The sequence below is a fragment of the Nymphaea colorata genome, chromosome 10 (genome assembly GCF_008831285.2).
Source record: "Nymphaea colorata isolate Beijing-Zhang1983 chromosome 10, ASM883128v2, whole genome shotgun sequence".
Taxonomy (NCBI): Eukaryota; Viridiplantae; Streptophyta; class Magnoliopsida; order Nymphaeales; family Nymphaeaceae; genus Nymphaea; species Nymphaea colorata.
Genome location: NC_045147.1, coordinates 22,345,207 through 22,371,528, shown reverse-complemented (window position 1 = coordinate 22,371,528; position 26,322 = coordinate 22,345,207). Strand labels below are relative to the sequence as shown.

Below are 26,322 nucleotides of genomic sequence, written 5' to 3'. Positions count from 1 at the left end.
ATTTTGCAAAGGTGAGTTTGGATATGGATATTAGTTCGTATGCGTCTGGATCTGCTGTAAAATGGTAAAAGCTTGTCAAGGCGCCAACGTGGACTTTAGAGAAAAACTGAATGGATCGGGTCATGCCAGCCCCGTGGAGGCCCAATTTATGACCCATGTGATCTTTATGGACTAAAACACATAAGTTAGAATAGTGTTTTACTCTAAATGTCTTATACAAAATTTCTATTATGATATTTTATAAATTGTACAACAAAAGTGTAAAATGTTTTACTGTTACCAAACAAAGTTAAGATACTCGTGATCACCGTCATGTTTCAATATATTCATCCTTTAAATCATTAAGAACCCAAACATGGAGGCACTCATCAGACTTACCATGAAACAAACAAACAAATAAATAAGAACGAAGAGATAAGCGTCTTTCAATGAAGATCTCTTGCAAGCACACCCTCATCATAATCTTTCATTTCCATTTTCACGGCCAACTCTTGCTCGCAAGATAATATTCCTTGTAAAAAGTTGACGCCGAATATGAATGTTTGGAAAGTGAGTAGATAGAGGATCTGATGCAATGGGATGTGCCAATATATGAAACTTCCAACCAAACAAACATATTCGATCTCCATGGACTAAAACTTGTACTCAAAAATCTCTTATATAAGTTCTGTACCATGATATTTTAGCAATTTTACAACAGGAAATTTTCATTTCCTGTAGAATGCTTCCTCTCTCTCTCGCATTATATAAAATAAAATGGTAAACACTCTGGGCTTTTACATTGAGAGACAAAGTAAAGCACTCGTGAGTTTCCTTTGAGGCCATTTGGCAAGGGGAAGGGTTTGGTGTTTCTTATGATTTTCTCTTAATATTTTTTAAACGAATACTGAGCCAGTGTTTTAATATTTCTTCATTTCGGGCATATGACTTTGTAAATAGCTTGTCAGTTTGATAGCTGTTTGTAATTTTTTAAAATATCAGGAGAGCTAGCTTGTCACAGGTTGAGCAATTGTTTGCATGTTTTTGTTTTCATAATGGAAAACAAAAGATACTGTTTGAGTCCGAAAACTTGATCATCCCCCAATTTCCACGTGTGGCACCTACCACTTGCCATCTTGAAATAAATATCACACCAAACACCTATTGCTGACATAATGATATCAATTACATGTAAATAAAAACAATGGTCTACCAGAGGGGGAGTTAGGTGTGGACTTGTGTAAGTGGTTGTATTTTATCTACATGTTAGTTTCTCTAATAATTTAATTTATTATATGTTAATTATATTATTTTATTTTTCAAGGTGAGCGGTTCATCTCCACCATCCGGAAGAGATGCCATTGCCTCTTTCCTATGTCCATCACCCTTATCGTTTGATCGCTTGCTTAGCGATCACGAGATTTAAACCTCAAACCTCAAAATTGATGTAGGAGTGAGCCAGATTGTTCCATTCAACACTTAAAATTTGATTTAATACATACTCTTACATTATATCAAAAATGCTATCAGCAAATATGAGTTTTGCATAGTTTGGATCTTGTAAAACTCTGGATCTGAAACCGCGAGATTACGTTCTCTATTGAACCGCCATGAGAGGGAGGTCCACAATCCACATGTCACACTCGCAGCCTTCCCTTCCCTCCATAAAAGGCCAAAAAGCATACGACGACAACAACAAAAAGCCCACCAGAAGCAATTTTCAGGAAAGCCTCGGTGCAATTTGGTAATCCGAAAAAATTTGTTCAGTTTTAAGATGCTATTATTTCATAATTCCAGCTGGGTATACACGCGGCCGAGCTGTCACGCTTTCCCACCGTTCATCGCTGTACTCTGCGTTCACAGCCGTCAGATCACGTCCCGAAGTCGTCATCCCCGCATTCCCATTGGACGAGCCAACGCTCCAGCGGGTTTCCCCCGAGGGACCAAAAAATTGCCCTATTTGCTAATCACGGTCTCTCGCTCGGGGCAGCAATAAAATTAAGGCTCTTTTGATCGGAATATTACAGCATTACCGCTCGAATCCAGCCACCGACTCTGACGTGAGGATATCTTGTTCAGTCACCATATGTTGTTCCACTTTTAATTGTCCAACTTACGACAGAAATCTCGATAAATAGGGAAACTATAATTTGTGATTGGTTCTGGATTTGGATTTAGATCTAGATATGGAATTTAACGGGTTGCTACTTTGCCCCTCCTTAAAATGAGGCAAAACCACGGACGCATTGCCCTCCCTCCTCTCTCTCCTCTCGTGCGCTCATCGCCAGGTAGGCCGTTCTCTCTCTCTCTCTCTATCTCTCTCCTCTCCTTTCTGGGGGCTCCATCCATCGCCGAAGCAGTCCCACAGGCGTAACCCGGTTTTTTCGTTCCTGTAATTTTCTATTTTTTTCTCTTTTTCTTTGGCTTCAGATCGTCTCTGAATTACGCGGAGCGCAGAGGGGAAGGATTAGGGCATCACGTCCTTCTCTCTTCTCTCTCTCCCTCTTCCTGCGTCTCGGTTCTGCTCGAGATCTGTTCGTCCGTCTTCGGATCTGTTGCCTTTTCTTGCCGGATTCTGGTGGCCTTTGGTCCGGGTGCCCGTGGATCTTGCAGATCGCCGGGTTCTTGGAAGGGAAGCCTAGATTTCCAAGGGGTTGAAGATGTTTCTAATCGATTGGTTCTACGGGGTTCTTGCCTCGCTGGGGCTGTGGCAGAAGGAGGCGAAGATTCTTTTCCTGGGGTTGGATAACGCCGGGAAGACGACGCTTCTTCATATGTTGAAGGATGAGGTGAGGGGTTGTTGCGATTTCATGCGTTTCTGTTTTCGGTTTGAGGTTTTCCGCGACTTTAGTATCTCTGGATATGTGAAGTCCAATGATCTTTAGTCGAGCTTCTGCTTTACATTCAATATTTTTGGGTGACATGGTGAAGGAATGAGTATTTTATTTTTTTATTGCCATCTTTCCTTTGTTTTTTTGTTGTCCTTTTATTGTTGCATGAACTGGGCTTTGTGTCTTCTGCTATTTCAGAGACTAGTACAGCATCAACCTACTCAGTATCCAACATCGGAGGAGCTGAGCATTGGCAAGATCAAGTTCAAGGCTTTTGATCTTGGAGGACATCAGATTGCTCGCCGAGTTTGGAAGGATTATTACGCAAAGGTGTGTGTGTGTGTGTTTTGGATTCCTATATGCAACTGTCGTTTACCTTCAACATGGCAATTGTCAATCTTTTCGTTCACTGTACAGATAATATTTTTCTACGTTCTAATGTAAAGAAAAAGGTCTCCATCAGTGTTACTTATTTTCTTATATGATCCGTTTGAAATTATTGTCGACTAGGTACATACAAGATTCTTCTTTGGTTTCGCTAAGGATCATTTAAGTTTGCCTGATGGAGTGGCTTAATTAGTTGCATGTTATTGAAATATTTGAAAATCTCAATTCATTTTATATCCATGTTTTTTTTTTTTTAAAGAACTATTTGATGCTTTCGGACAAGGGACTGTTTTGCAATACCTACGTTTCGTTTTTTGGATATTGCTTCTGCAATCATAATGCTTTGCTCTTTCCTTTTGGAGCAGATCCCCTACCTGTTTCTTGATTTTTATATTTTGATTGATATTTGTCAAAAGGTCTTCATCAGAGAAGGTTCATTTCATGTGCCGACTTCCGGAATATGAAGTGTTGCAATTTTCTAAGTTTGGATCTCATAATTCTTTTGCAAGGAATATTTGGCACTCAGTGCAAGTTTCTGGTATTATGTATAAAGAAAATCTTAAAAGTTAGCATCATTAGGCAACTGCCATCAGCTTTTTTTAAATAGAGACTTTTTAATTGCTTTAAGGTGGACATATAAATGGTTAAATTGGTCGAAGCTAATCGATTGGGTAGGGGAGATGGTCTTCTATGCTTAGTTGTGAAAATCCAGACTGGTCTGACTAATCAGTTTAGTTGGTTATCGACCGGTCAGTGTTTCAAACCAGTGACTAGTTGGTTAGATTTGTCAGGCAACTAATCCCTTGTCCAATAAACATATATGTGCGTTCTTTAGGATAGGCATGTCCCAAACCACTTAAATTCTTGTCAAAGTGTATTTTAAACAAAATATGAGCATATGTTTATACATACTGATGTGTTTTCAAGTATGCTTTAATTTAAGTTGTTTTCATGAAAAAAAAAAAATTCTACTCTTAAACTTTTGATGGAGACATTAATTTAAACTAAAAAATTGATTGGCTTAATATATTTTTATTGTCAAATAACTCTTAAGGATCACATCTATAAGGTTGCTTTGCACAAAAGAGTGCTTTAATTCTTTATCTTAAGTGGTCTGGGGGAGAGAGAGAGAGAGAGAGAGAGAGAGAGAGAGAGTATATATATATATATATTTATATATATGTATATATGTATATGATCCACACACATATATACATGTTAAAAGCTAAATTTATAGATATATATTTTTATGAGGATTGATAATCTTTTGTTTATGAAGATGACATCTGTATGGTTACTTCTGCAAGGAAATTGATCAAATATGTAAATCTAGTTGTGAGTTGTGACTGGTTTGTGCATTAAAAAATAATTATTGGTTGTACACTTTTACTCATTGCCCATATCTGTTTGCTTGTAACTGCATTTTTTTTTGTATTTTCCATTATAAATATATGTATTTATTTATTTTTAGTCCATTGACTTGAACTAAGTCAGACCGGCTAGTTTTGATTACTCTTTTTTGGGGAACTTGAATGGCCTGTTTCTGACGTCTGGTTTTGATAACTTACTTTGTATGTTTAGTTGAAAATCCAGAAAGAGTTTTGCTGGCTTGATATTATGAGAATTTTATAGTTTGGAGCATGGTACGAGTCTTAGTTATCTAACAATTATTTGCATCAGTTTTTGTTTCTTCTTGTGTTCTGTTTCATCTATTTCTTGTCTGCCAGATTTCAATTGGCTTTGCTCTCCCTGCTTCATACTTACTATTTAATATTTTTATGGAATAAAATAGGAGGGTGGTTCTGCCCCTCATGTCTATTGGTTTGTGGATTGGTGCTCAAAATGCCTTTGTCGTATGTCTTATTCAGGGAGGGATCTAATATGGTTTACAGGGAATGAGGGCTAAATTACAGTGTTTGAACTTTGAATGAATGTGCTTTCGCTGTTTTACTTGTTTAATGGTTGTCCTTCCATATGGCATTTCAAGTAGTGTTATCTGCACGTATCGTGCGACACATGAAAAACCTATACGATATGCCTACGATACATGATACGCTTGTGTATCGTAGGCATATTGGCTGTGTCGTGCGATATGGGGGCCGTATCATACGATACGCCCCATACACCCCTATATCGTACGATATAGGGATAAAATGATTTTTTGTGGTTTTTTTACAAAAGAACCTCTCTCCCTCTTTCTAAACATGTCTGAAAGTTGTGAGAGGGGAAAGTTTTACTAGTTCTACAAAAATCGGTCCATTTATGTGATAAATCGTTGATTTAGAGGAGAACTCGCTTGTGGATAAGAAGGTTTACTCATGGTCCATTTATGTGATAATCATAATATATTATTTGTTGTAAACTTGTAATGTAATCTGAAACACTTTATTAAACTTTAAAGTTGTGATGGATGTTTATTATGTTATTATGAATTTATTTTGTCATTTCTAAATGTGTTATTAATATATAATGGCTTATGAATGATGTGATGAGTTTTTTTATACAGAACACGTTTTTTTCAATTTCTTTTTTGTTTTCCCTGATTTTACCGATTTTTTCTAATTTTTTAAATTTTTTATGAATTAAAAATTAATTTACGCTACGTTTACGTTACGTATTACGATATAGTGTATAGATCGGCCCGACCGATACATGTTACGATACACGTTATGATACGCCTCTTACAACATTGATTTCAAGTATTGCTTCTACTAAGAAACACAAGCAGTTGCTGGTAAATAATTAGCACAGTAAAAACTGTTCTCCTCCAGTTGTTGATTGGAGCTATTCTAAAATTTGGATGGTTCAACCTTTTCGCTTGGACTCTTTAACTGTGCAAATTAATGACCCTATAAATGGTTACGGCCTAGTGGGATTTTTCCCCCCTTTCCATTCATAGATGGTTCAAATTATAGAGGTGCTTCTTTGTGGAAGTTTCGTATTGGAACCTGTGAATGGTCACAAGTGCTTTTGTGTGTGCTTGGCTTGCTATCTCTTAATAGATGTTCAACTATTGGAGTCTTATCTGTGGGCAAGCATCAGGAAATGTAGAAGCTGCCGAATGGTGGTCCTTTATTTCCAATCTGTTTACCGACTGTTTCACCTTCTGTAATTAATGGACAGGTCTTAGTTCATGTGCTATGGACCATTTCATATCTTCATTTTAAATTTAAAAGTCTTCACCCTGAAAGGGTGCATGCTTCTGCTATATTCATGAGTATGTGCGGGACATTAACATTTCAAATGTGGAGATCTTCATATTTTTCTAAAATTTCTAAAACATTGCCCAGGTGGATGCTGTAGTATATCTTGTCGATGCAGCTGATAAAGAGCGGTTTGCAGAGTCAAAGAAGGAGCTTGATGCACTTCTTTCAGATGATGCATTGACGGCAGTTCCATTTCTTGTGTTGGGTAACAAGATCGACATCCCATATGCAGCATCGGAGGAGGAACTTCGTTACCATCTTGGGTTGAGCAACTTCACCACGGGGAAGGGGAAGGTGAGCTTGACTGATTCAAATGTTAGGCCACTGGAGGTCTTCATGTGCAGCATAGTCCGTAAGATGGGCTACGGTGATGGTTTCAAGTGGATGTCTCAATACATTAAGTAGATGACACCACGTCGTAAAAGGAAAAAGTCATCGTACCTGTGGCTGTGGCACACTTTGTTATTGCCTAGTGTTTTTTGGACACTTATTTTAATCTTCCCTTTCTGCACTTTTTAGGCCAGGTTGTGCCCGAGTGTCAAGGACCAATTACAGTGTTCAGTCCATGTGTAAAGTGAAGGTGTAATTTTAATCCGGTTTTGCCTTCCTGATCTGTTCTCTGGAATTTTTTTTGGCCACTGGCTGCTGTAGATGCTTGATCATCGATTATAGCTTTCTTTATGGTCCTCGGTCGCTATTGTCTTCATGTCGCTATTATAGTTTGAATTCCTTTCTGTATCTTAATAGAAGTTGTTTCAGGTTGCAAGTGACCATCGGTTGATTATAATTTTTTTATGGAAAACAGATGCTATTGTTTCCGAGTTCAGTTGTTTTCTTTTGCTGACTTGCAATCTGAGCATGAGGTTGGATCATTATGTGTCTGCATCTCATACAACTTTTGGTTTCATAACTTGTCTGGTGTGCGTGTGATTTTGCAACCCTGGAGCGCACTTGACGCCTGGAGAGGTTATCCTTGGTGTCTCTATCCTGGATAATTTCTCTATGGTAAAAGGAGCTGGACGTTTTGTTCTGTTCACCTTCATACATAAAGCTTCATTCACCACGAAGATGGTTGATGGGAAGAATAAAATCACATTCTTCATCCGAGTGTAGAAGGAAAATGTTCTGTGAATCAAGTGCACTCCCATATTTCATATTTATTGATGCTAAGAATTAGCTAATCAAGAATTAGTTAATCTTGTTTATTTTACTTAACTTTCAAAAAAGTAATAGTAGATATGGCATCATTCCTTTAAACTTTACTAAGTAATTACAAAGGTTTGTGTTTATTATGTACCCTTCCAATTTGTTTTGCTGTCTCCGAAGAAGCTATCTGTGTTTTTTATTTATTTCATTTCTGTAGCGCTTCATACCAAGATATGCTGTCAAAAAACAAAGAAATGCTAGTTTACGGATAAATTGAAAAGAAAAATTCTTAATTATGTGCATCACGTTGGCTTCTACTGGCGTTTCATTTTTTCCGTAGAGAGAGAGAGAGAGAGAGGGAGAGAGAGAGAGAGTGCCATGAAGACATTGAAAGGAAAATGAATTGGGATAAACTTGGAAACTTTGTTTTTGAGAAAATAATGCATAAATACTTATCTTTCTGTAAAGTGCTTGCTTTTGTCTTAATATTAATTAGGATCCATCAAATGAAACGAATTCACAAGTATTAGAAGAAGACTTTTAACTATGTGACATTCATTTAATGTTTCGAATCCACCTTGTTCAACCGAAGTTGGTTATATTAGCACCAATCAAACGTATAACAATAGTCTCGGGAGTTGTCCAAAACAATTTCAGCACCAATCAAACGTATAACAATCGTCTCGGGAGTTTTGGTATAGACATTAAATTTTAATACCAGCGTTTAAGTGTATAACAATAGTCTCGGGAGTTTTGGTATAGACATTAAATTTTAATACCAGCGTTTAAGTTCCACCTAAACTGGTGGAACTTAAATGCCGGCTAAATCTTATTGACCGTTAACATTTCATCGGTTGGGCAGTCGTTCTCCCCTTTCTCGTTTCCTCTTCACAGCCGCTCGTTTTCTCTTCTCAGCCGCGGCAGCATCCTCATTCCTCACCGCAGCAGTGGAACAGACGTCTGGTAGAAGACGAAGTATCTCTCTTCCTACAGCTTACCTTCCTCTGAGTAGAAGACGAGGGGACGAAGCACCAAACATTAGCTATGCCCTCCCTTCGTCTTCCTCCTTTCCATGACTTTATTCTTCCCATGTCTGTATTTTTGGATTGGCGAGCTGATGATCATACAAACCACTAGAACCGTCCTGCATTGTATAGGCTAAATGAAACATTCCAATTGTTACTGCAGAAGGGCACCAGGCGATGAATTTTATTTAGGCATCTTAACATCTAATGGATGTTCAAAACAGCTATGCATGGAACCGTGACTAAACCATGGCCACCGGTCCCTGTTATGCCTTCTCAAACAGAAACAACATCCTTTAACAGTTCTTGAGAATCTTCAGTATTGCAGGAAAGAACCACATGACTCAGCGTATTGAGAATCTTCGGTATTGGTGGTTTTGAATCTCTTCTTTGGGGCCTTCTACTGGTACGTGTTGCTGGTTGAGCAACATTTGATCATCTAGAGGAGTGAATGTAATGCGAACTTCCATCTATCTCTCATGGGTTCTTTTAACCCCAACATGTACAACGATGTGGCAGAGAAGAACAAGAAGCATACCTGACTTTTAGGAGTTCATAGTTGAAACATTGTGGCTGAGGCTGGGGTGATCAGTCGAAAAACAGAGGCATCTGGGTCATTCATTTTTTTTTTTCATGCAATGTAGAAATAACCTATCTCATTGGACGTCAATCGTCATAAACATTTTAGTTTCAGTGGTTGCCTTCAAATAGGTGGAATTGTAGTTCCATCCATACACAAACATAGAATTAAAATACCTGAAACAAAACTTCTAGTCATTCAATTCAAACAGCATGGAGTATATGAAAGGTGAAACTTTTGTTCTAGTACCCGGTACTAAATACCCATCATTTTGATGCTCGGGTATTTAATACCAGGTGTTCAAACGCTACCTTAATTAATTTATTTTTGAATAAACCAGGGACGGGAACACACTCTGACAACTTTATTTCTTAGACTTTTATAGGATGTGATTTCACAAACTTTCTTAATTTTAATCTTTTGATCATATACCTTTGAACACGACGAATCTATTTGTACAACTGGATTCACAACAATTATAAAAAATCTTACATGGGGCCAGGGCTAATGCCAAGGAAGCGTAGTTTTGAGGCGCGGATGGACGGTCCTTGCTGCCCGCCCACCCTGCAGATGCACGTGGACGTTAGAGGCCAAAACATGAGCAGTTCTTCCTCCATTCGGTGGCTCACTGCCCTGCGTGTGTGTGTTCACTGCTTCATGTATCCAACTTCGATCCCATTCACCAATACACTCAATTCTTAGAGTCAGACTTGTGGGGTTATGTTCTTAGATCATAAAAAGAGGTAGCATCTTACATAGAAGTCAAGCACCTAAAAATCTCACCGCTTAATGTTACGCAACTCTAGATTTTAAAAACAAAGAGAAAGAAAAGAAGAAAGAGAACGAGCGATGAATAATCCTCCGACCCATCCAAAACTACGGTCAGCTGACTCAATTGAAATTCAACGGTCAACATTCGTAGGTGACCCAACTACTGAGCACTGTGAGAACGTATTGCTTCGAGCAATATTGGCGTTGGCAGGTTGAGTGGCGGGGATGTAAATGGTTGATAAGCAGGGGGTTTGTTAATATTCATGGTTAACCAAGGAGGCTGCCTGATTCAGCGTCCTGCCGGCGGACTTAGTTTTAAAGGAAAAGTGCGAGAGAGGGAGGGGAGATCTTCTCTCTCTCTCTGCCTTTGTGTCGTGTGACAGCTTCTCTTGTTCTTCTTCTTCCTTTGTCTGCTTGGTCTTCTCTTCCCTGTCTGTGGTTCTCTCCTCCTCTTGTTCCTGTTCTTGGTCTTCTTGTTTTCCTCGCCCGTGATCCTTCCGTCGATGGTTTGATATTGTTGGGGGTTCTCTGTTTCCATTGTACGGTGAGTTGGTTCTGTTGGAGAAGATCAATCTTCTTTCGTCCTCTGTCGTCATGGAGATCGATCTGGAGTCTCTGGTAGAGGCCACCTCCGGTGCGGTGGGGTCCATCGTCAGCACCACCCTCCTCTACCCTCTTGATACATGCAAAACCAAGTACCAGGCAGAGGTTCGAGCCGCCGGATCACAGAAATACAGGTCCCTCTCTTTCTTCTCTCTCTCTCTCTCTCTCTCTCTCTCTCTCTCTCTCTCTCTCTCTCTCTCTCTCTCTCTCTCTCTCTCCCGTTTGCTAGTTGGTGGTTCGCTCTAATTACGTTTGTGGTTTGAACTATGATAACTGATAACTTACTTTTGTGCGTGTATGGCGTGTATTGTCATGCTTTTTACCTTTTGCCAACATCATGGAACTTGCGGTTTTTTGTTTGATCGTGGCATTAACTTTGGCGTTTGATCCAGATCTCTGTCCTTGTTTTCGCATCTTCTTGATTTTGCTTCTTAATGCTACGGTTTTCTTGCTTTATTTTCTTTTCTAGTGATGCTATGAACTCCGCCGCCATGCTTGATTTTCTTGATTTTTTTCTCTCTTTACTGGGTAGAGTTTGGTGGTGGAGAATGTTGTGTGATTATCAGTTTGCGGAGGATTGTGGTAAATGGGATGTTGTTTGGCAGTAGGGTGAAAGAGAATAATCTAATTGAGATTCGTCGAGGTCACATATAACTTGTTCGAACGGATTTTAGTAGTTAATAATGTATGTGGCAGAACTTTTTACCTATTCGGCCATCTAATAACTGACCTCTGCTTTACTTATTTCAGTATCCTGATCCGTATGTTCCATATCATGCATGGTCAAACTAAAAACGTTGTTGAGCCTGCACTAAATTTGAGATAAATCTTTGTGCTTCAGAAATGTCCTGCAATCTTTGTAACTCTTTTCCGTATTTTGGATTTTTCAAACAATACTGCGCACTTTCATGCATGTGCAAAAAAGAAAAAAAAAAGGCACCGAAAATTTATGTTCTCATCTTATCCTTGACATGTTGCAGCGAGAAGTAGGCCATTCTACACCTTGAAGCAAATGAACCGTATTTTTCCTGGTTTCCTTCTATAAACAAGTGATGCAGATCACACTATAGCAATGACATAGTTGTATAATTATGTTCTAACATGACCCATCATTGGAGAGACCCCTGCTTATTTGAAAGAAATCACAAGAACCTTTAATTGTGCAAAAGTATCTGAGAAGATTAACAAAGGGTCTTGAATAAAGATGTTTTTATATGCCTAGGATACGCCTGATTGCACTGAAGAAATTTTGACATTTATGGAAACTTGAATACAGAAAATTGATTCTAAAAGGTTCCACATTCCTTTACGTAATGTATATCTGTCTCAGCAGTGGTAGTGTGAGAAAAGTAGCTTGCACAGTATTAGACACCTCATGAATGCTGCTAGTTCACCCAACATGACCACATTTACACTTTGACTTTAGTAAAACACATAAATATTTGTAATAATATTGCAAGGTCTGATCATATCCGCTAAGTATCCTATAAGAAGTTTATTAGAGCATCTGCAACCCTTCTTCTAGTGCAATTCATCAGGCATTTTAGTTGATATATCAACAAAGGGAATCCCTGTTTTCAAATTTCCCAGAAGTGTTCCTCTTTAGTTTGTTCAGGTAAAATATGCCTTTTTTGGTTGACTGACTTTTTTTTGGTTGGACTGAAATAATGCAGGAACCTTTTAGATGTCTTGTGGGAAGCTATTTCGACTCGCCAAGTTCTTTCCTTGTATCAGGGATTGAGTACAAAGAATCTGCAGTCGTTTGTAGCACAGTTTATTTATTTTTATGGTTACAGTTACTTCAAAAGGCTCTATTTGAGCAGGAGTCACACGAAAACAATTGGCACAAAAGCAAACTTGATTGTTGCTGCAGCGGCTGGTGCCTGCACTGCAATAATTACTCAGGTGCTGTATCATTAGCTGTATGAAAATATTTTAGTGAGAGTTCCTTTTTGTTTCTTTTCTTTACCTACTTTTTGTACCTGATCCATTGAAGCAGGCTGAAGCCTATAGCTCTCAATTTCGGCTATCGTTCTGGTATTTCAGCAATCTCTGATAGTCTTTTTATGCTTTTCTCTTTGTCCAACTATTAGCCGTTAGATACAGCAGCATCTCGCATGCAAACTAGTGAATTTGGGAAATCAAAGGGCCTTTGGGCAACTCTTACACAAGGATCCTGGAGTGAGGCGTTTGATGGACTTGGCATATCTCTTCTGCTTACCTCAAACCCTTCTATTCAGGTAATTATTCATACATACAGTGATTTTTTTTTTCTCTTATTGGCTTCATTTGAAAATTAACTGGAGTATGTAATTTGTTATATCATTGTTTCACGACGGAGGTGCATGATAGGGTATTGGAGCAAAATTTGTCTTCTAAAAAATGTGGTGTCCCTGTTACATTTAAATACATTTAAGAGATAAACTTTAGCTTCTAATTGCTTTCTGGCACGTATATGTGCATTGTGGGGATCATATGTCTCCTGGTACATTTACTCTACAAGGGATATTCCATTGCACTCAGGTGCTGCTCATCATGAAATTATGAATCAGATTTACAATTTAACCTTTATGCAGTTCCAACGTGATCTGGTGCTTTTAGTCTGACCTGCACCACAGTTTTCATATTTAGAAGTGGATCATTTGTCATATTTCATACTGGATCATTCTTGTCCAGGGACTAGCCTACCTTGCATAAGCCAGATGAAAGAAGTGTCACTAGTTTTCCTGTTAAACAGAAACAGAGGCAGATGGATAAACTGTTTATGTTTTCTTATAACAGAATTTGATTCTAAGGTCTGTCTAATCATGGGCTGTTGATCAGAGATTCAGAACCAAAGCTGAAGACGCTTTTTATGAATTTCATATATGGATCTTGCAGTGTGTCACCATGTCTGTTTTCTGTTTAGAATATGTTTTCCTCTAAGCTAGCTTGCATTCATCTCCTTCCTTTCTGCTCCTGGTCACAAAGTGGGGAAGCACTTTTTCAAGTATACTCTAAATAAGATGAAACTTTAAAAGCATGGCACAATATCCATTTGGTTGAATGGCCTTTTCTTCTGTGAGAACATTTTATAATTTTATTAATTATGCATAAGCATGCTTATCAATATTTCTTTAATTATACAAACTAAAATGTCAAAATGAACAGGTCTAAGAACAAAAGGACAATGTCAAGGTTGTTAGAAGGCCAAGCTCTGCCATTACTTGTATTACTAAATTGTACAGATGGTCTTCCAATGACAAAAAGTTTTATTTTCAACTCTGAATGCAGTATACCGTCTTTGATCAACTGAAGCAACGAATGTTGAAGAGGCAAAAAAAATTAACAGGCTTGACTGCAGAAACTCCCTCTCCACAAGCTTTGTCTGCATTTTCAGCTTTTGTACTTGGTGCACTTTCAAAGAGCATTGCCACATTCGTGACTTATCCAGCCATAAGGTAATTCTCTGGTCATTGTCTATCAATGGTAATGCCATCGTACCGGAGATTGATAGCCAGGGATTTTTCTTGTCAGGTGTAAGGTTATGATCCAGGCTTCTGATCCAAAAAAAGAAACAAATGAACGTGATAAAGCCAAGTCCAAAAGTATCAGAGATACATTATGTACTATTTGGAGAAAGGAAGGGCCACTAGGCTTCTACAAAGGACTGGAAGCTCAGATTCTAAAGACTGTCCTGAGCTCAGCCTTGCTACTAATGATCAAGGAGAAGATTTCAAAAACGACATGGGTTCTGATGCTTGCTTTGCGCAGGTATCTCTTTGTTGTTAGGAAGAGGGTGAAGAGTGTTTGAAAGATCGTTCATGTGTAAGACAGAGCTTTGCCTTTCATGTAGCCCTTATCAGAGGTGGTGGGGCAGGCAATAAAGAGCCTTTGGGGTGATGTGCATGTAAATTTAGTCGCTTCTTCTGCTCTAGTGACCAATCCGTGAGAATGAAACCACTGGCATAAATGACACTGCCAGTGTTGGCTAGGTAAGAGGTACTTGGCAATAACCTTGTCTATTTCATCAGCTTAATTCTTTTATCTTGGTGAAGGTTCCCACGTTGGGCAAGTTCCTTGATAAATGAAAAGGGAGCCTCTTTGTCGTTAGACTAAGGTGCAATGTAGCTGTGGGCATTGTCTCATATATATATATGGAGAGAAAAAAACTGAATTGCATTTTCCACTGTGCTAACATTATCTGTTTTTAATTTTTTTAAGAATGACTGATCTTTTTGCCATGTTGGTATAATAATGTTTATTACATGATACCGTTTAATGTTTCAAGGTAATGAAATCAACAGCTTACGCTCATAATTGTTCAACAAATCATGCTGTATACCAATAGAATATGCTCGAACCTGATATAAATTGGGTCTTACTCCAGTCTATTTTCCCTTTTCAACACGAAAACCATGGAAGCCTCGTTCATAATTATTGGCGCAATTATCAGGTATTGGGAACAAAAATTTATTTAGCAACAGCCAGAGGACGTATCAACTACTTCGGAATATTTGAAGAACCTACGCAGTTTCTATGGGGATACATATGTACGGAACATGCATATATGCTTGATACCAACCGCTTCTTTAATATTGCCATTCCACATGCAACATTCAACGTGTCATTCTATGTGTAGAGTGATCCCAATCCACGAACCGCGTCGTAATTGAGGCATTAAATATTATGAATCGATGTACCGTTTTGAACACTTTATTGTTTCTCCGTGCAAATTTTTGTGGATTGTAAGAAACTATAACACGATAACATCTCACTTAAATATGTTTTCGCTTACAAATTTCACACTACAGATGGTAAGAGGGAAATGTGGGGTGCCAATGAAGAGGGGACTAGGACTAGCAAGCAAGCCTCAGCGCTGCAACTCTTCTTTTGCTTGCCTGAGCTTTCTCATGGTGTTGTCTTTGTGAGGATCCGGTTGAATTCGCAGATAACTCGTTCAAGAAGGCAAGCTATTGGTGGCTCTAGGGGCAACCATGGAAACACCATAGAACATTGATAGAATTTTTTTTGGCAATTTTTTCAACTGTATTTTTTTAGTTTGGATATAAAACGGAAGCTACACCATGCTAAGAGACTTTGTCACACCCAGTAGTGCAAAACCTCGTGGATTGTGTTTTTTTCTCTTACAAGAGAATGAACGTGGGTTTTCACTGCTTTGTTTGCCTAATAGATTTTTTTTCCCAATCTTTGAACAAAGAAAATATGTGAACACATTTATTTGGCGTTTATTCTGGTAATGCATTCAATTGTTTAACATTGAAAGGGCATTGGCTTTTTATTGATATTAGAATATGTAGATGTAGGAATTTTGAAGTACTTAATTTTGATGCCTAAGATTTTATTGTCCTCGGTCCTCTTTCTTGTCCTTTTTTTTAATATTATCACATTTCGATTATTATCTTGTTTCTTATGTTAGCTGCATATTCCCAAGTTCATTTTATTTTGAGGTTGATAGGCTGCGTTGGTCCTGTCTTTGGAGGAAGTATTGATCTATGCATTATATTTTCAAATTGCAAAAGATTTTGTTCCGGCATTCTAGTTTTAACTTAGGTTGGCCAACTGGGTCGAAATCGATCGTGGACTTGGATCCATCTGTGTTAACTCGTATCCAAACTCCATGATTAGGTTAGTTATGGCTACGTCCGGGTCAAACCCAAACCAGTGGATCCGATCCATGTCTAGGTGGGACTCGGTCGTCATCGTCAGTTTTGTTGCTAGGCCTGACCCCACAAATCTAGTGCGACCCCAACCGACCAGAGACATGAGTTCGGGGCTCCGGCGAGGTGAGGGTCCGAACGAGGAGTCCTTTCCTCTCCTCTTGTTCTTCTTCCCCTCTGGCATTTCCTCGCAGAAACAGGGGAGCTGACTTGGCGAGAGAGAGAATTCTGTAAGATTTAGAGCATGATGTCTGGAGGGTACACGAGTCTCGACGGTCAGAGGGTCTCCGGATCAGTGCCTGTATCAACCTCTCTCTCTTTCTCCCTCCCTCCCTCGCTTGTCGGCGTTCGCCTGACGAGATTTTTCAGTTACACAAGAATTTCTGCATTTTTTTTTTTTGGTTTCGTTACCTTCGTGGTTATGGATCTTTGTTGGTACTAACTCGAGTTTCTTAGCTTAGACGTTATTCCCTTTCTGTTGAGATGCAGGCTGTTACAGGACCCGACCATGTTAATTTGAAGTTCCCAGGTTTTCTTTTTCCTCCCTCTCAATTCTTATGCGAGCTAGATACCTTCTTATCATGGGGAGATTCGTTTTTTGAAGTTTTCTTCCATGCACCTTCGTTTTCTTTTCTTTTTTGTTTTTTTTTTCTGATTTCATTTGTCACGATTTTGTTGGTTTTTTTGATTTCCACTCGCAGCTTCCAACCTTCAGACATTTCCCCCTTCTGGAGACCAAGGAAAGATTTCTGCAACGTACAAACCTCCCCATGACGCCGACGGTAAGAATAAGTCTGGGAGTAATTTGGTCGACCACAAATTCATTCTGGATAAGGACAGTGGGACCAATGGATGGTCCCTCTTTTAGCCTTATCTGGGTTTTCTCAATAAAAAGCACTTTCTGGATGTGAGACTTGTTGATTCGTATCTTTTGTCTGTGGTTGTGCATTGTATCAAAAATGTAGGGATCTTGAATTTGTGAAGAAAACTATAACTGGTAATGGATTTTGGTTGTTGCTAGATACGTTTTCGAAGCCAGCTCCAGGTAGTGGCAGTGGTGAGACTCAGCAGGCCGGCTGGTTCCAGTTCTTCACTGTATCATCTTACAAGCCGTACTTCGATGTCGACACATCGGATGTATTGGAAAGGATCAGGGATTCCCTGTTTCCGTTCAAGGGAGATTTTTCAGAGAAGACAGCAAACAATCCTGATCTGTGAGGGTTCTCTTTTCTTGCTGTTTTTTTCTTTCTTTTCAAGTAAGTTAGATGCATTTGATCGTGGTCGTCTTCTACCTCATTTTGTTTGAACACTTTCTGCTAAAAGTACCGTCCTGTTTTGCATATGGTATTCTGTATTACTTATGTCTGTAACTTAAGAGGGTTCATTTCAGAAGGACAAAGATCTCGTGCTTCTGTTGCATCATGTGTAGTCAGACGTATAGTGGACCCTGGTTTTTATGCTCGGACTAAACAAATGAACTTCAATTTGACTCTTCAACCCTTCTCTTCCCACAGTGTATGATTTCATTGGACAGGTATCGTCACTTTGATGCAAAGTTGCGTGGGAACTGGGAATGCATTGTATATACACCTTAGAAAGGTTGGCGCATGCAAACAGCACTCTTACTGATTCTAGAAGAGGAAAGTTGAGAAAATAAACCTATAGATGGACGGCTTTAAGAAAAGATACGTCTGCTATTCTACAAGTTGCCTGCTGTAATTTTCTATGAATAGAAATATGGCTTAGCTTGAGTGCTATGAGCTTTGATTGCTCAAATTTCTATCTCGGGCTTAACCCTCTCTGTGTCTATATGTGTGTTTGTGTGCGCGCGCATATGAAAGAGAGCATTAAGTGTTCTGAAGACGATGAAACATGGGACAGGCACCTAGTCGTCGATTCATTCTGCACAACTCATTCACCTGCCCTAATTCATTCTATTCTATCTGTACAGAATACCTTTGATCCTGATAATGAAAGGATGGGTTCATGATCTCTAATATCTTGCTACTTAGGTACGGCCCTTTCTGGATCTGCAGCACCCTGATATTTGTTGCAGCAGCTATAGGGACGTTTGTTACATATGTAGCGCACAAGCTGGACAAAAAGGAGTGGAATTATGATATACATCTGGTCACATGGTCAGCAGGGTTGTTCTATGGCTATGTTGGTGTTGTCCCTGTCGGCTTATACCTTATTCTCAAGTACTTCTCTGTTCCTTCTGGACTCGTTCAGCTGTGGTGCTTATATGGATATTCATTGTTTGTATTCATCCCTGCCTCTGTAAGTTACTTGCTGTCCGGACTTGTGTGTGTATTTGTACGATCTAGGCTTGTGTTTCTCAGCTTGCTGTGTCTTCCATCTGCAGTGTTTATCGATCATACCCATCGAAATTTTTAGGTGGTTGATAGCAGGTGGTGCAGGGTTCATGTCAGCAAGCTTTGTAGCTCTTAATCTTCGGACGCACATTAAATCCGCAGGTGAAAGATGGTTCCTTATTGTTGCTGGCATCTTTCTGTTGCAGCTGGGCCTTGCAGCTGTCTTAAAGCTCTACTTGTTCACGATGACAGTGTGATATGAGTAGGTGGTAGTGGAATTGGAGGAAAGAAAGAAGGTTTTCCGATGATGGTTCTTCATGTTTCCTCAATTCTGAAACGTAGATCTGCTGCTGTTTTTAATTTTTTACCCATGTAACTTCATTCTTCTAAAATTTACTATTCACATTGTTGCTATTTTTTCTCCTTGTATTCACTAACGATCTTTTACCATTACTCGTCCTTCTTCAAAGGAGTATCACAATCTTAATAAAATGAGGCTAGAGAAGCAACTAGAAAACAAATGAACAAGTAATTAGGTAAAAAACACGGCCATGAAAATGGAGGGCACCGTATGTTGGAGAAAAGACAGAGCAAGGGGTGGACTTCCCTTAATGATTGAGGGGTGTGCTGCGAAGACAAATTTAGGTCTTCCGTATTATTGTATATATAAAAAAAGAAATCTTGCAGGAGACCCGGAGGAAGGTGTCCCCACGGCTTCTTTGTCTTGTATAGAATAGAGAAGCTGGTTTTCAGTAGCGGTAATAAGGAGATATAAACTTCTCCTGCATATTAAGAGAACTTCTGTAATAGTGTAATATGTCCCTTCATATAGTTCATCGACTTTTCCTTTGTGGAAAAAAGAGCTCGTCTTGATTTATCACATTTCCTGCGCAAAGAAAATTAATGCAAGCAGTAGTAGCATTAATTATTTCACAGCACGTCTGTTTCTTTTCCCTGTTGATGAAACAAAGATATAATAAGCCAATAAAATACAGCGGTTGATAAATTGAACCGCTCATGTTTAAAACCTCACTTGCCACTCATCGTTGATCAGCACTTCGCCGAACAACATATATATGAACATAAATTTGATGTTCCTCACAGAAACGACAGAAAACCGGAAGTTGGATCTCCTTTATTTGATTTGTAAATAAAAATTATAAACCAAAGAATTTCCAACCTGATTGAGTTTTAAATCTTTATTCTATTTATGCAGCAAAAAGATACTATCAAGGGACTGTAAGGAACTTTCTCTCGCGGTGGAGATTCCGTTCAGATAATAGCTTTTGACAGAAAAAAATTGGCTACCTGTGTTTCGTGTAAGAAATTTCAATTTATCACATTGCATAATTGCACTTGGGTTGAAACTGAAAGACTTGGTTGGCTGACAAAGTGCCCTGGCCAGTAGTCCTCAAGATCTAGATGCTTGGACTTTGTGTAGAGAATTGATGCTCATAAAACTCGAGTTGCATTCATCTGTCTTAACAATTTAGAGCCGTCTCACTATGCTAACGCCCTTGAAGCTTTGACACCCAACAAAGTCTCTTTTCCTGAAGCTTAGTTTGAGAGTTGATCTAGAGTTGCTAAGAGTGCATCCTACCCCGTTCTTTAATTTGACATTCATGGTCTTCACTCTCCTGCATTTTATTGATGACGCCATTTTCTGCAGACGCAGTCAAATATGGCAGAACGAGATGCGATTTCACCGGTAATACAAACGTCGAGTGCGAGAAAGGGCGGTCAGCATTGATTCGGGTTGTTGGGTATGTCCATGGCGTCTTGGGTACACGAAAAGATTGGTCACCTGTCATATCATATGTCACCCGAGGTCTTCTATCAGTATGATGAAACAAAATACGAGGGCTGTGATTGGAAAGGCAATTATTAACAGAGACTGTAGAACGCTGCTGTCTTCACGTTGGAAGCCAACTCTTGAAAGCCTCGAGTTTGAAAAGATCTGATATTTAAGGACCTCCATCCCCCCGTATACCTGCAACCATTACGCGTTTGTCTCCCTCCCCATCATTTTGTTCTCTTTAATACAGGAAATTAAAGATCAATTCCGTGAACCCATTGATCCATTATAATGATGAATAGCTTTTACTTCCGCACAAATTAGACCGGCTGCTTCTGCTTCTTCTTTCTTCTTCTTCTTCTTCTGTATAGCTTTGTCCTTGGCCTCTGTGGGAATCAGAGAGATGGGCATCGTGGCATCCTCGAAGAAGAAACTGGGTTTGTGCTTTCTGATGATACTGAGTATTGCAGTGGCAAAAGGCAGAGACTTGGTGGTTGGTGATGTACCGAGTCGTTATGAGGAGGAGGTGGTGGGGAAGTTGGAGGAGGTCCGCACTTGGAGGAGGGCCGCTAAATTTGGTGGAAGTTTCAGAGAGAGCAAGAGGTCAGTACCCTCCTGCCCTAATCCTTTGCATAATTAGGTAAAGAGCCTTGGGGCGATCGTGAAGGTCAGGATGATTCTTGAAAGATGATTGTTGAACGTTGCTCTCTCTCTTCCTCTCCCTCCGCCTCCCTTGTATTATATGTATGTTGGAACAACTGATTTTGGAAATTCTTTTGCTAAAAGATAAATGACAAGGTGCTTCTCTGTAGCAATTCTTCTGTGCTAGCTGAGATTACTGAGTTAACTTCACAACTTTCTCTTTAGAATATTTTATTTTAAGGATTTGGAGTCTAGCGTTCTTCAATCGAGAGCAAAGCTGGACATTTTGGTGTTTCAATGAGTTAAGGTTGTTGGATTACGATCATCATATACACATAGTGGCCTTGGTAGAAATTTCTGGGTACTAATGGTATACATCTTTAGCTTGAAGGAGCGCACTCATATATAAATAAATAAAAATGACAAGTTCTTAACGTGTAAATAGTGCAATTTTTGTTGACTAGTGTGGGCAATTGCCCACATCAGCCCGCACCTGTTTCTGCCACTGCATATACATCTACCAAATACTGCCAGTGAGTAGGGGTGGGAGGAGGTACTCCGAAGAGGCAGTGGTGAAAGCAAATACAGGTCAAATTGACCATGAACTTGGGAAATGGTGCTCCCCGGATTCATGGGAATTTGTTAGAAACGAGTCTCTCTCTCTCTCTCGTTACACCGAGAGAATAAACCGAAAAACAGAAGGAAGAAGAAGATAAAAAGATTTTACACGGTTTAGAAACAAGGTTTTGCTACCTCTACTCTCACAGAAGAATCAAAGAATACAAGAAGCCATCCCCTTCGTAACTCAAAACTATGCGAATGCCCTTACAAACGGGAATTAAGGAAGCCGATTAAGCACAGAGAAAATCTCGATGACTCATAACTTGGAGTCTTGGACCATTATTAAGGGGATTTGGTTTGAAGTTGAAGCGCGTCAAGAGATCAACGCTTGAGATGAGCCTTTTTGAGTTAAAAGATTCTGAACTCAGTCTGACTGGCTTGCTCTGTAAACTGGCGGACGGAGAAAGCCAAATAATTTGAAAACTGGACGTGACGATTTGAAAACCCATATGTTGACTGCTTTATGTTGTTGGAATGGAAAATGTATACTACCATGTCTTGTTCTAGTCGTTTAACAAATCTAAAACTCCAACACGGCACTCGACTTAGTTAGAAAATTTTGCCATTAACTACTTCAGCCTTATCGCAGATGTGGGCGCTCACTTGGAACGTTGGACTTTAGACCTCGAGGGGAAAGGCAACCATATGCCTTCTCTTCTCACTTCCATTTCACGCGACACAACACGTGAACGTCGTCCCCTGCTGTTCTGTTTTCACCATCATACAAAATTGCAACGAGCGAGTCAAGTCAAGAGCTTCTCTCTTTCAATCTTACTTACTAAATAGTAAATACTCAACAGTTTCCCCGCCTACTAATATGCCACCTCCTTCTGTTCGTCCCTTCCCCCTTTCTACATCTTCAACCGTATTGCATCCGTCCCCAACCCCTAAAGCTTATAAAAGGAAAATTTCCTAGAAAAGTTAAATGCCTGCTATTGAGACACAACAATTAGGCAGTAATTTGTCGTTTGCCAAAAAGTTAGGCAGCTTTTTCATTTTTTTTTTCTATTTTTTAATGGTATAGTATTGAACATGACACAAACGCACGTATATACATATATAAAGCGAAATATCAGCTGAGAATTGCGTCCAGTTGGCAAAATTCTGGTAGTTGCCCGACTCCAGCTTGCCTTATGAAAGTCGGTTTTCAGTTGCTACCGACCGGCCGCAGGTCAGTGTGTGCTGCTTGTTAAGAGCATCTACAAGGAGTGGACCGCGTCGTTGCGATTATTTTTTCCGGTGATTGGACTTTGAGTCGTTGAACAAGCGAATTGCAACTACTTCTTCTTTAAGGAGATCATTCACAGTTAAAAAGTACACTAACTTCGGCTTCGGATCGGAGTTCCGCGCCATCATATTTCGGGGTTCAAAGTGAAAACCCGGAGGTAATTTTTTTTTTTTTTTGGGAGAGAAAAGGATGAAAATATATTTGACTTTAGGCTTTATGCTGTGCACTGGAGCTCGTTGATGCTCTGAAGCTCCGGCCGCCACCGCCGTTGATTAGGCAACCTCAAACCCGCCGCCGGCGACGCGACCTCTTCCAACCTCAGTTGCGGAGAGACCGCGTTAATTTTCTTCCCGGCGGCTTCCGGAAAGACTCTTGCTCCGGCGGTTTTCTTCCCGGGGAGGCACGAGGCGGCGATCACGGATATCTCTTCGTCGGAGACTCTGGATTTCATTCTGTCCATCGGAAAGAGGACGTAGAAGTGGCCGATCTTCGTCTCGTCGTCCGCGCGCATCGTCTGGACCCGGCGGTGACTCTGCAGTCCGCAGGCCGGCGCGACGATCCGGCCGGGGAACTCGATCATGAGCTCGGCGACGAGCCGCGGAGATCGGAACTCGTGAATGTTTCCGTCGAGGTCGGCGATCGTGACGACCTGAGAGTTACAGATGGAGATGCAGGAGAAGTAGTTTCCCATGCTTTTGAGCTAAGACGATCGCAGAGCGAAATCCTGGGTTTGGGGAAAATCGGACGATATGGAATTCCCGGGAAAGGGCAGAACAGAAAGAGTGAAAAGAGAGGAATTCTTCCGTTGCCCCACGCTGCCTGAAACGCGAGGGGGCGACGAATTTATAAGGAAGCCCCGGAGGCAGTTCGGGTATCTGTGTCGGCTTACTCAATTACGAGATGAGCCCCCTAATCTGCTCTCGTTTACAACCCGACCCAATTTGGAACTGCCCGAAAGCGTGAAGGGCAAAATCGTCACCTGATGGACAGGAAGCCCACGCATCGACTTCAACGGTCTTCGGGTCGAATAGCCTACGCGTGAAACGTGGGAGATCCACATTCCCAAGCGGTCGGAAAAATCTCTCGTGCCCGAATTCCGGTTCAGTGTTTGAGTTGGATCTGGATCTCATTTTCGATCTCTCCGGATCCGAGTTCTTTAACCAACGTTGCTGAAATTGGGTCGGGAAAGGTTCAGGAAATGGGCCGAATTGGAATCCGGAATCGTTCTAGAATCCGATCAGATTTAAATGATAAGTTTGAGATAATAAACCCGAAAAGAGAAAAGAAGGTATGCCATCAACACTTCACTGGTGCGTGCCGTAGGTGTAGATAGAGATGTCAACGAATCCGACGTCCGGCCAAACTACTTCTAAAATGCGATGGGATTTGGTTTTAAATAAATACCAAGATTCAGTTTCGGTTTCAAATAAATGTCCAATATTCAATATTCGTACATTTAAAAAAAAAAAACTATATTTAAAATACTATCATATTGCGATTCAGATTCGGGTGTTCATTTAAAAGTCACATCAAATCTGAGGGTAAGAGTGGATTCATAATGTGAATTTATAAATCAGATTTCGATATATTATTTAAGTTTTGCTTAATTTGTATTCGGACCCAAACCGCGTGAAAAGCAAGTAGCTCATCACGTAAAAAAGGTTGTTAAAATGTGGACTGTTTTTGATGTCGGGGTCCAATCAAAGAGGCTGGTGGAATTGATTACGGATATGGACAAGATCGTTACGTAATGTACTTTGTGGTGTGGGGGGGCAGATCGGGTCCATGCCACGGAGGGCGGTCCGCTCCGCTTCCCCCCACGCCCTGTGCTTGCATTTATGGTGTGAACGGATCACATCTGGCACCGGGTCCCCCCATCTCCCCAGTCCACCGTTTTCCGGACCCGGTTTTGGTCCCAGTACGCACGGCACCCAACGTGGGTCCGGGTCGGTCCAAAGATACGTGAACCTCCGTGCAACCAATTGGTACGCCGTGGATTTGGTATGGCAAGGCCTCGATGGGTGGAATGTAACTCCAGGCATTGGTTGGTGAAAGTTGAGCCGTCAATTCAATTTTTATAGGTATTATTTTTTTTGATATTGTAAATAATAAAAGAACCACATTTTTGTTGATAGGTATATATGGCTTTCATTGAAAAAGGTTTTCCTTTTTTTTTTTTGTTAAATTTTAATCCCAATAGTTGAGGGTTGTCGGTTTTTGGTAATTTCAAGGCATGCAATCGGATCTGGTTTGGAAACTCGGAAATTCTTAAGGGGGTGTTTGGGTGATACTTCAAAATTACAACAAAGTCTGGTTTTGCCTCCAAAATTAGGTTTTTGTATTGTTTGGATGCCATCGAAGAAAACTCAGTCTCCATAAAACCTGGTTTTGTTATTAGAAGTGAAAATTCAAAATGTGTCACACAAAAAAAAAAAAAAACAGTTTCTAAAACTCATTAAAAAGTTGGTTTTCATAAAATCTAGTTTTTACAAAACTGAGTTAGAGGTGGGTTGTCATTCAAAGGCCTCTTTTTTCGCTCCACTGCCACCTCATTAGCTGACAATACGATCGATGCATCTATGAAGGAAATTAATGGTCGTTTGGTGGTTGTTTTTTCATCGTGCACGCGAATTAACTTGAGAGCTAAACAGTTCTCACTAAAATTGAGTTTCATGTCAAGAAAATATATGAGAAACTGTATCCCAATTTGATTTTGTGACAGGAAATGGGCCCTTCAAATGGTAGTTTCTTTAGATCTTGTATTGGGAAGCTTCAAAAATTTGATTGCTCATGATGTAAGAGCCTTAGAATTTGAGATCAATAGATTTAATACCAAAACCTCCTTTCTCCGATCTTTTAAACTGGATCATTTCTCCTTGTAAAAAGGTAAAATAAAGATTTCAAATATGGATTTTCAGTCTGACCTGAGACCCTTAATTCGGTAGAATGACAATCTAATAATAAAAAATTTGAGGCGAAGAAGTTGATGAGAACCAAACAGACCTAACCTAACCTTTATGGTCGATCACGTTTTATTTGATTTTGTTTTGGGGAATCGAGAAGACGCAAGAGGGTTCCGCACCACGAGCTCAATGAGTGAAGCTTATCGCGTCAAAATAAATGCCTGCAAGGCACTCATCTGTCTCTGTTGGTACCCAATCTTGGTTGCTTGCCGGCCTACACATCTAGCTCACACTAGTTATGATAGCGTGACTGAGACCTAACAATATATAGCCATGGCCAGTGCATGTAAATATATATCAAAGCACATGGTCAGCTGCTTTTTAATTAGGTTGGCATATGAAACGCGCTTCCGCCGCCCCAGCAGTAGCACCTGTGAGTGCTTGGCTGCCTTCTTCCTGGGAATTCTTAGTGGGAAGAGAGCACATGTGATTGCACCATCATCGCTAGCTCTTGGTCGATTGCCAATGCTGGTGTCAGCTTCAGTTTCCCGAGTGGAGCTCAAAAATAATTTATCATCTAATCAATGCTTGTCACAAAGATTGATGTATCGTTACACGTCACAAAGAATG

At 40.0% G+C, this 26,322-nt stretch overlaps 3 protein-coding genes across 5 annotated transcripts; all 3 read left to right on the top strand.

The window, feature by feature from the left end:
• Positions 1–2,114: 2,114 nt before the first annotated feature.
• LOC116263052 (GTP-binding protein SAR1A-like) lies at positions 2,115–7,084 on the top strand. The gene is made up of 4 exons (XM_031642630.2): positions 2,115–2,267; positions 2,410–2,768; positions 3,009–3,140; positions 6,488–7,084. Exons 2-4 carry the CDS (start codon positions 2,640–2,642, stop codon positions 6,806–6,808), a joined length of 582 nt encoding a protein of 193 aa, XP_031498490.1. The 5' UTR covers positions 2,115–2,267; positions 2,410–2,639; the 3' UTR covers positions 6,809–7,084.
• Positions 7,085–10,194: 3,110 nt separating this feature from the next.
• LOC116261726 (peroxisomal adenine nucleotide carrier 1-like) lies at positions 10,195–14,694 on the top strand. The gene is made up of 5 exons (XM_031640546.2): positions 10,195–10,662; positions 12,202–12,433; positions 12,622–12,768; positions 13,802–13,968; positions 14,045–14,694. The coding sequence occupies exons 1-5, from the start codon at positions 10,520–10,522 to the stop codon at positions 14,319–14,321; spliced, it is 966 nt and encodes a 321-aa protein (XP_031496406.1). The 5' UTR covers positions 10,195–10,519; the 3' UTR covers positions 14,322–14,694.
• Positions 14,695–16,292: 1,598 nt separating this feature from the next.
• Positions 16,293–18,924, top strand: LOC116262945 (uncharacterized). 3 transcript variants are annotated; one of them, XM_031642490.2, is made up of 6 exons: positions 16,293–16,556; positions 16,650–16,717; positions 16,890–16,970; positions 17,210–17,402; positions 18,201–18,468; positions 18,554–18,924. In XM_031642490.2, the coding sequence occupies exons 2-6, from the start codon at positions 16,672–16,674 to the stop codon at positions 18,758–18,760; spliced, it is 795 nt and encodes a 264-aa protein (XP_031498350.1). In that variant the 5' UTR covers positions 16,293–16,556; positions 16,650–16,671; the 3' UTR covers positions 18,761–18,924. The 3 variants fall into 3 exon arrangements, with proteins under 3 accessions (XP_031498350.1, XP_031498349.1, XP_031498351.1); XM_031642489.2 differs by having other exon boundaries at positions 16,293–16,489; positions 16,678–16,717; positions 18,554–18,923; XM_031642491.1 differs by having other exon boundaries at positions 16,293–16,489; positions 16,678–16,717; positions 18,586–18,789.
• Positions 18,925–26,322: the final 7,398 nt, after the last annotated feature.

Excerpts from the sequence above, each read along its gene's own strand:
- LOC116263052 (XM_031642630.2), top strand. The coding sequence starts at position 2,640 with ATGTTTCTAATCGATTGGTTCTACGGGGTTCTTGCCTCGCTGGGGCTG. Across the intron at positions 2,769-3,008 it reads TTCATATGTTGAAGGATGAG|AGACTAGTACAGCATCAACC; the intron begins GTGAGGGGTTGT and ends CTGCTATTTCAG. Across the intron at positions 3,141-6,487 it reads GGAAGGATTATTACGCAAAG|GTGGATGCTGTAGTATATCT; the intron begins GTGTGTGTGTGT and ends AACATTGCCCAG.
- LOC116261726 (XM_031640546.2), top strand. The coding sequence starts at position 10,520 with ATGGAGATCGATCTGGAGTCTCTGGTAGAGGCCACCTCCGGTGCGGTG. Across the intron at positions 12,434-12,621 it reads GCACTGCAATAATTACTCAG|CCGTTAGATACAGCAGCATC; the intron begins GTGCTGTATCAT and ends TCCAACTATTAG. Across the intron at positions 12,769-13,801 it reads CCTCAAACCCTTCTATTCAG|TATACCGTCTTTGATCAACT; the intron begins GTAATTATTCAT and ends CTCTGAATGCAG.
- LOC116262945 (XM_031642489.2), top strand. The coding sequence starts at position 16,433 with ATGATGTCTGGAGGGTACACGAGTCTCGACGGTCAGAGGGTCTCCGGA. Across the intron at positions 16,490-16,677 it reads GGGTCTCCGGATCAGTGCCT|GCTGTTACAGGACCCGACCA; the intron begins GTATCAACCTCT and ends GTTGAGATGCAG. Across the intron at positions 17,403-18,200 it reads ACAGCAAACAATCCTGATCT|GTACGGCCCTTTCTGGATCT; the intron begins GTGAGGGTTCTC and ends CTTGCTACTTAG.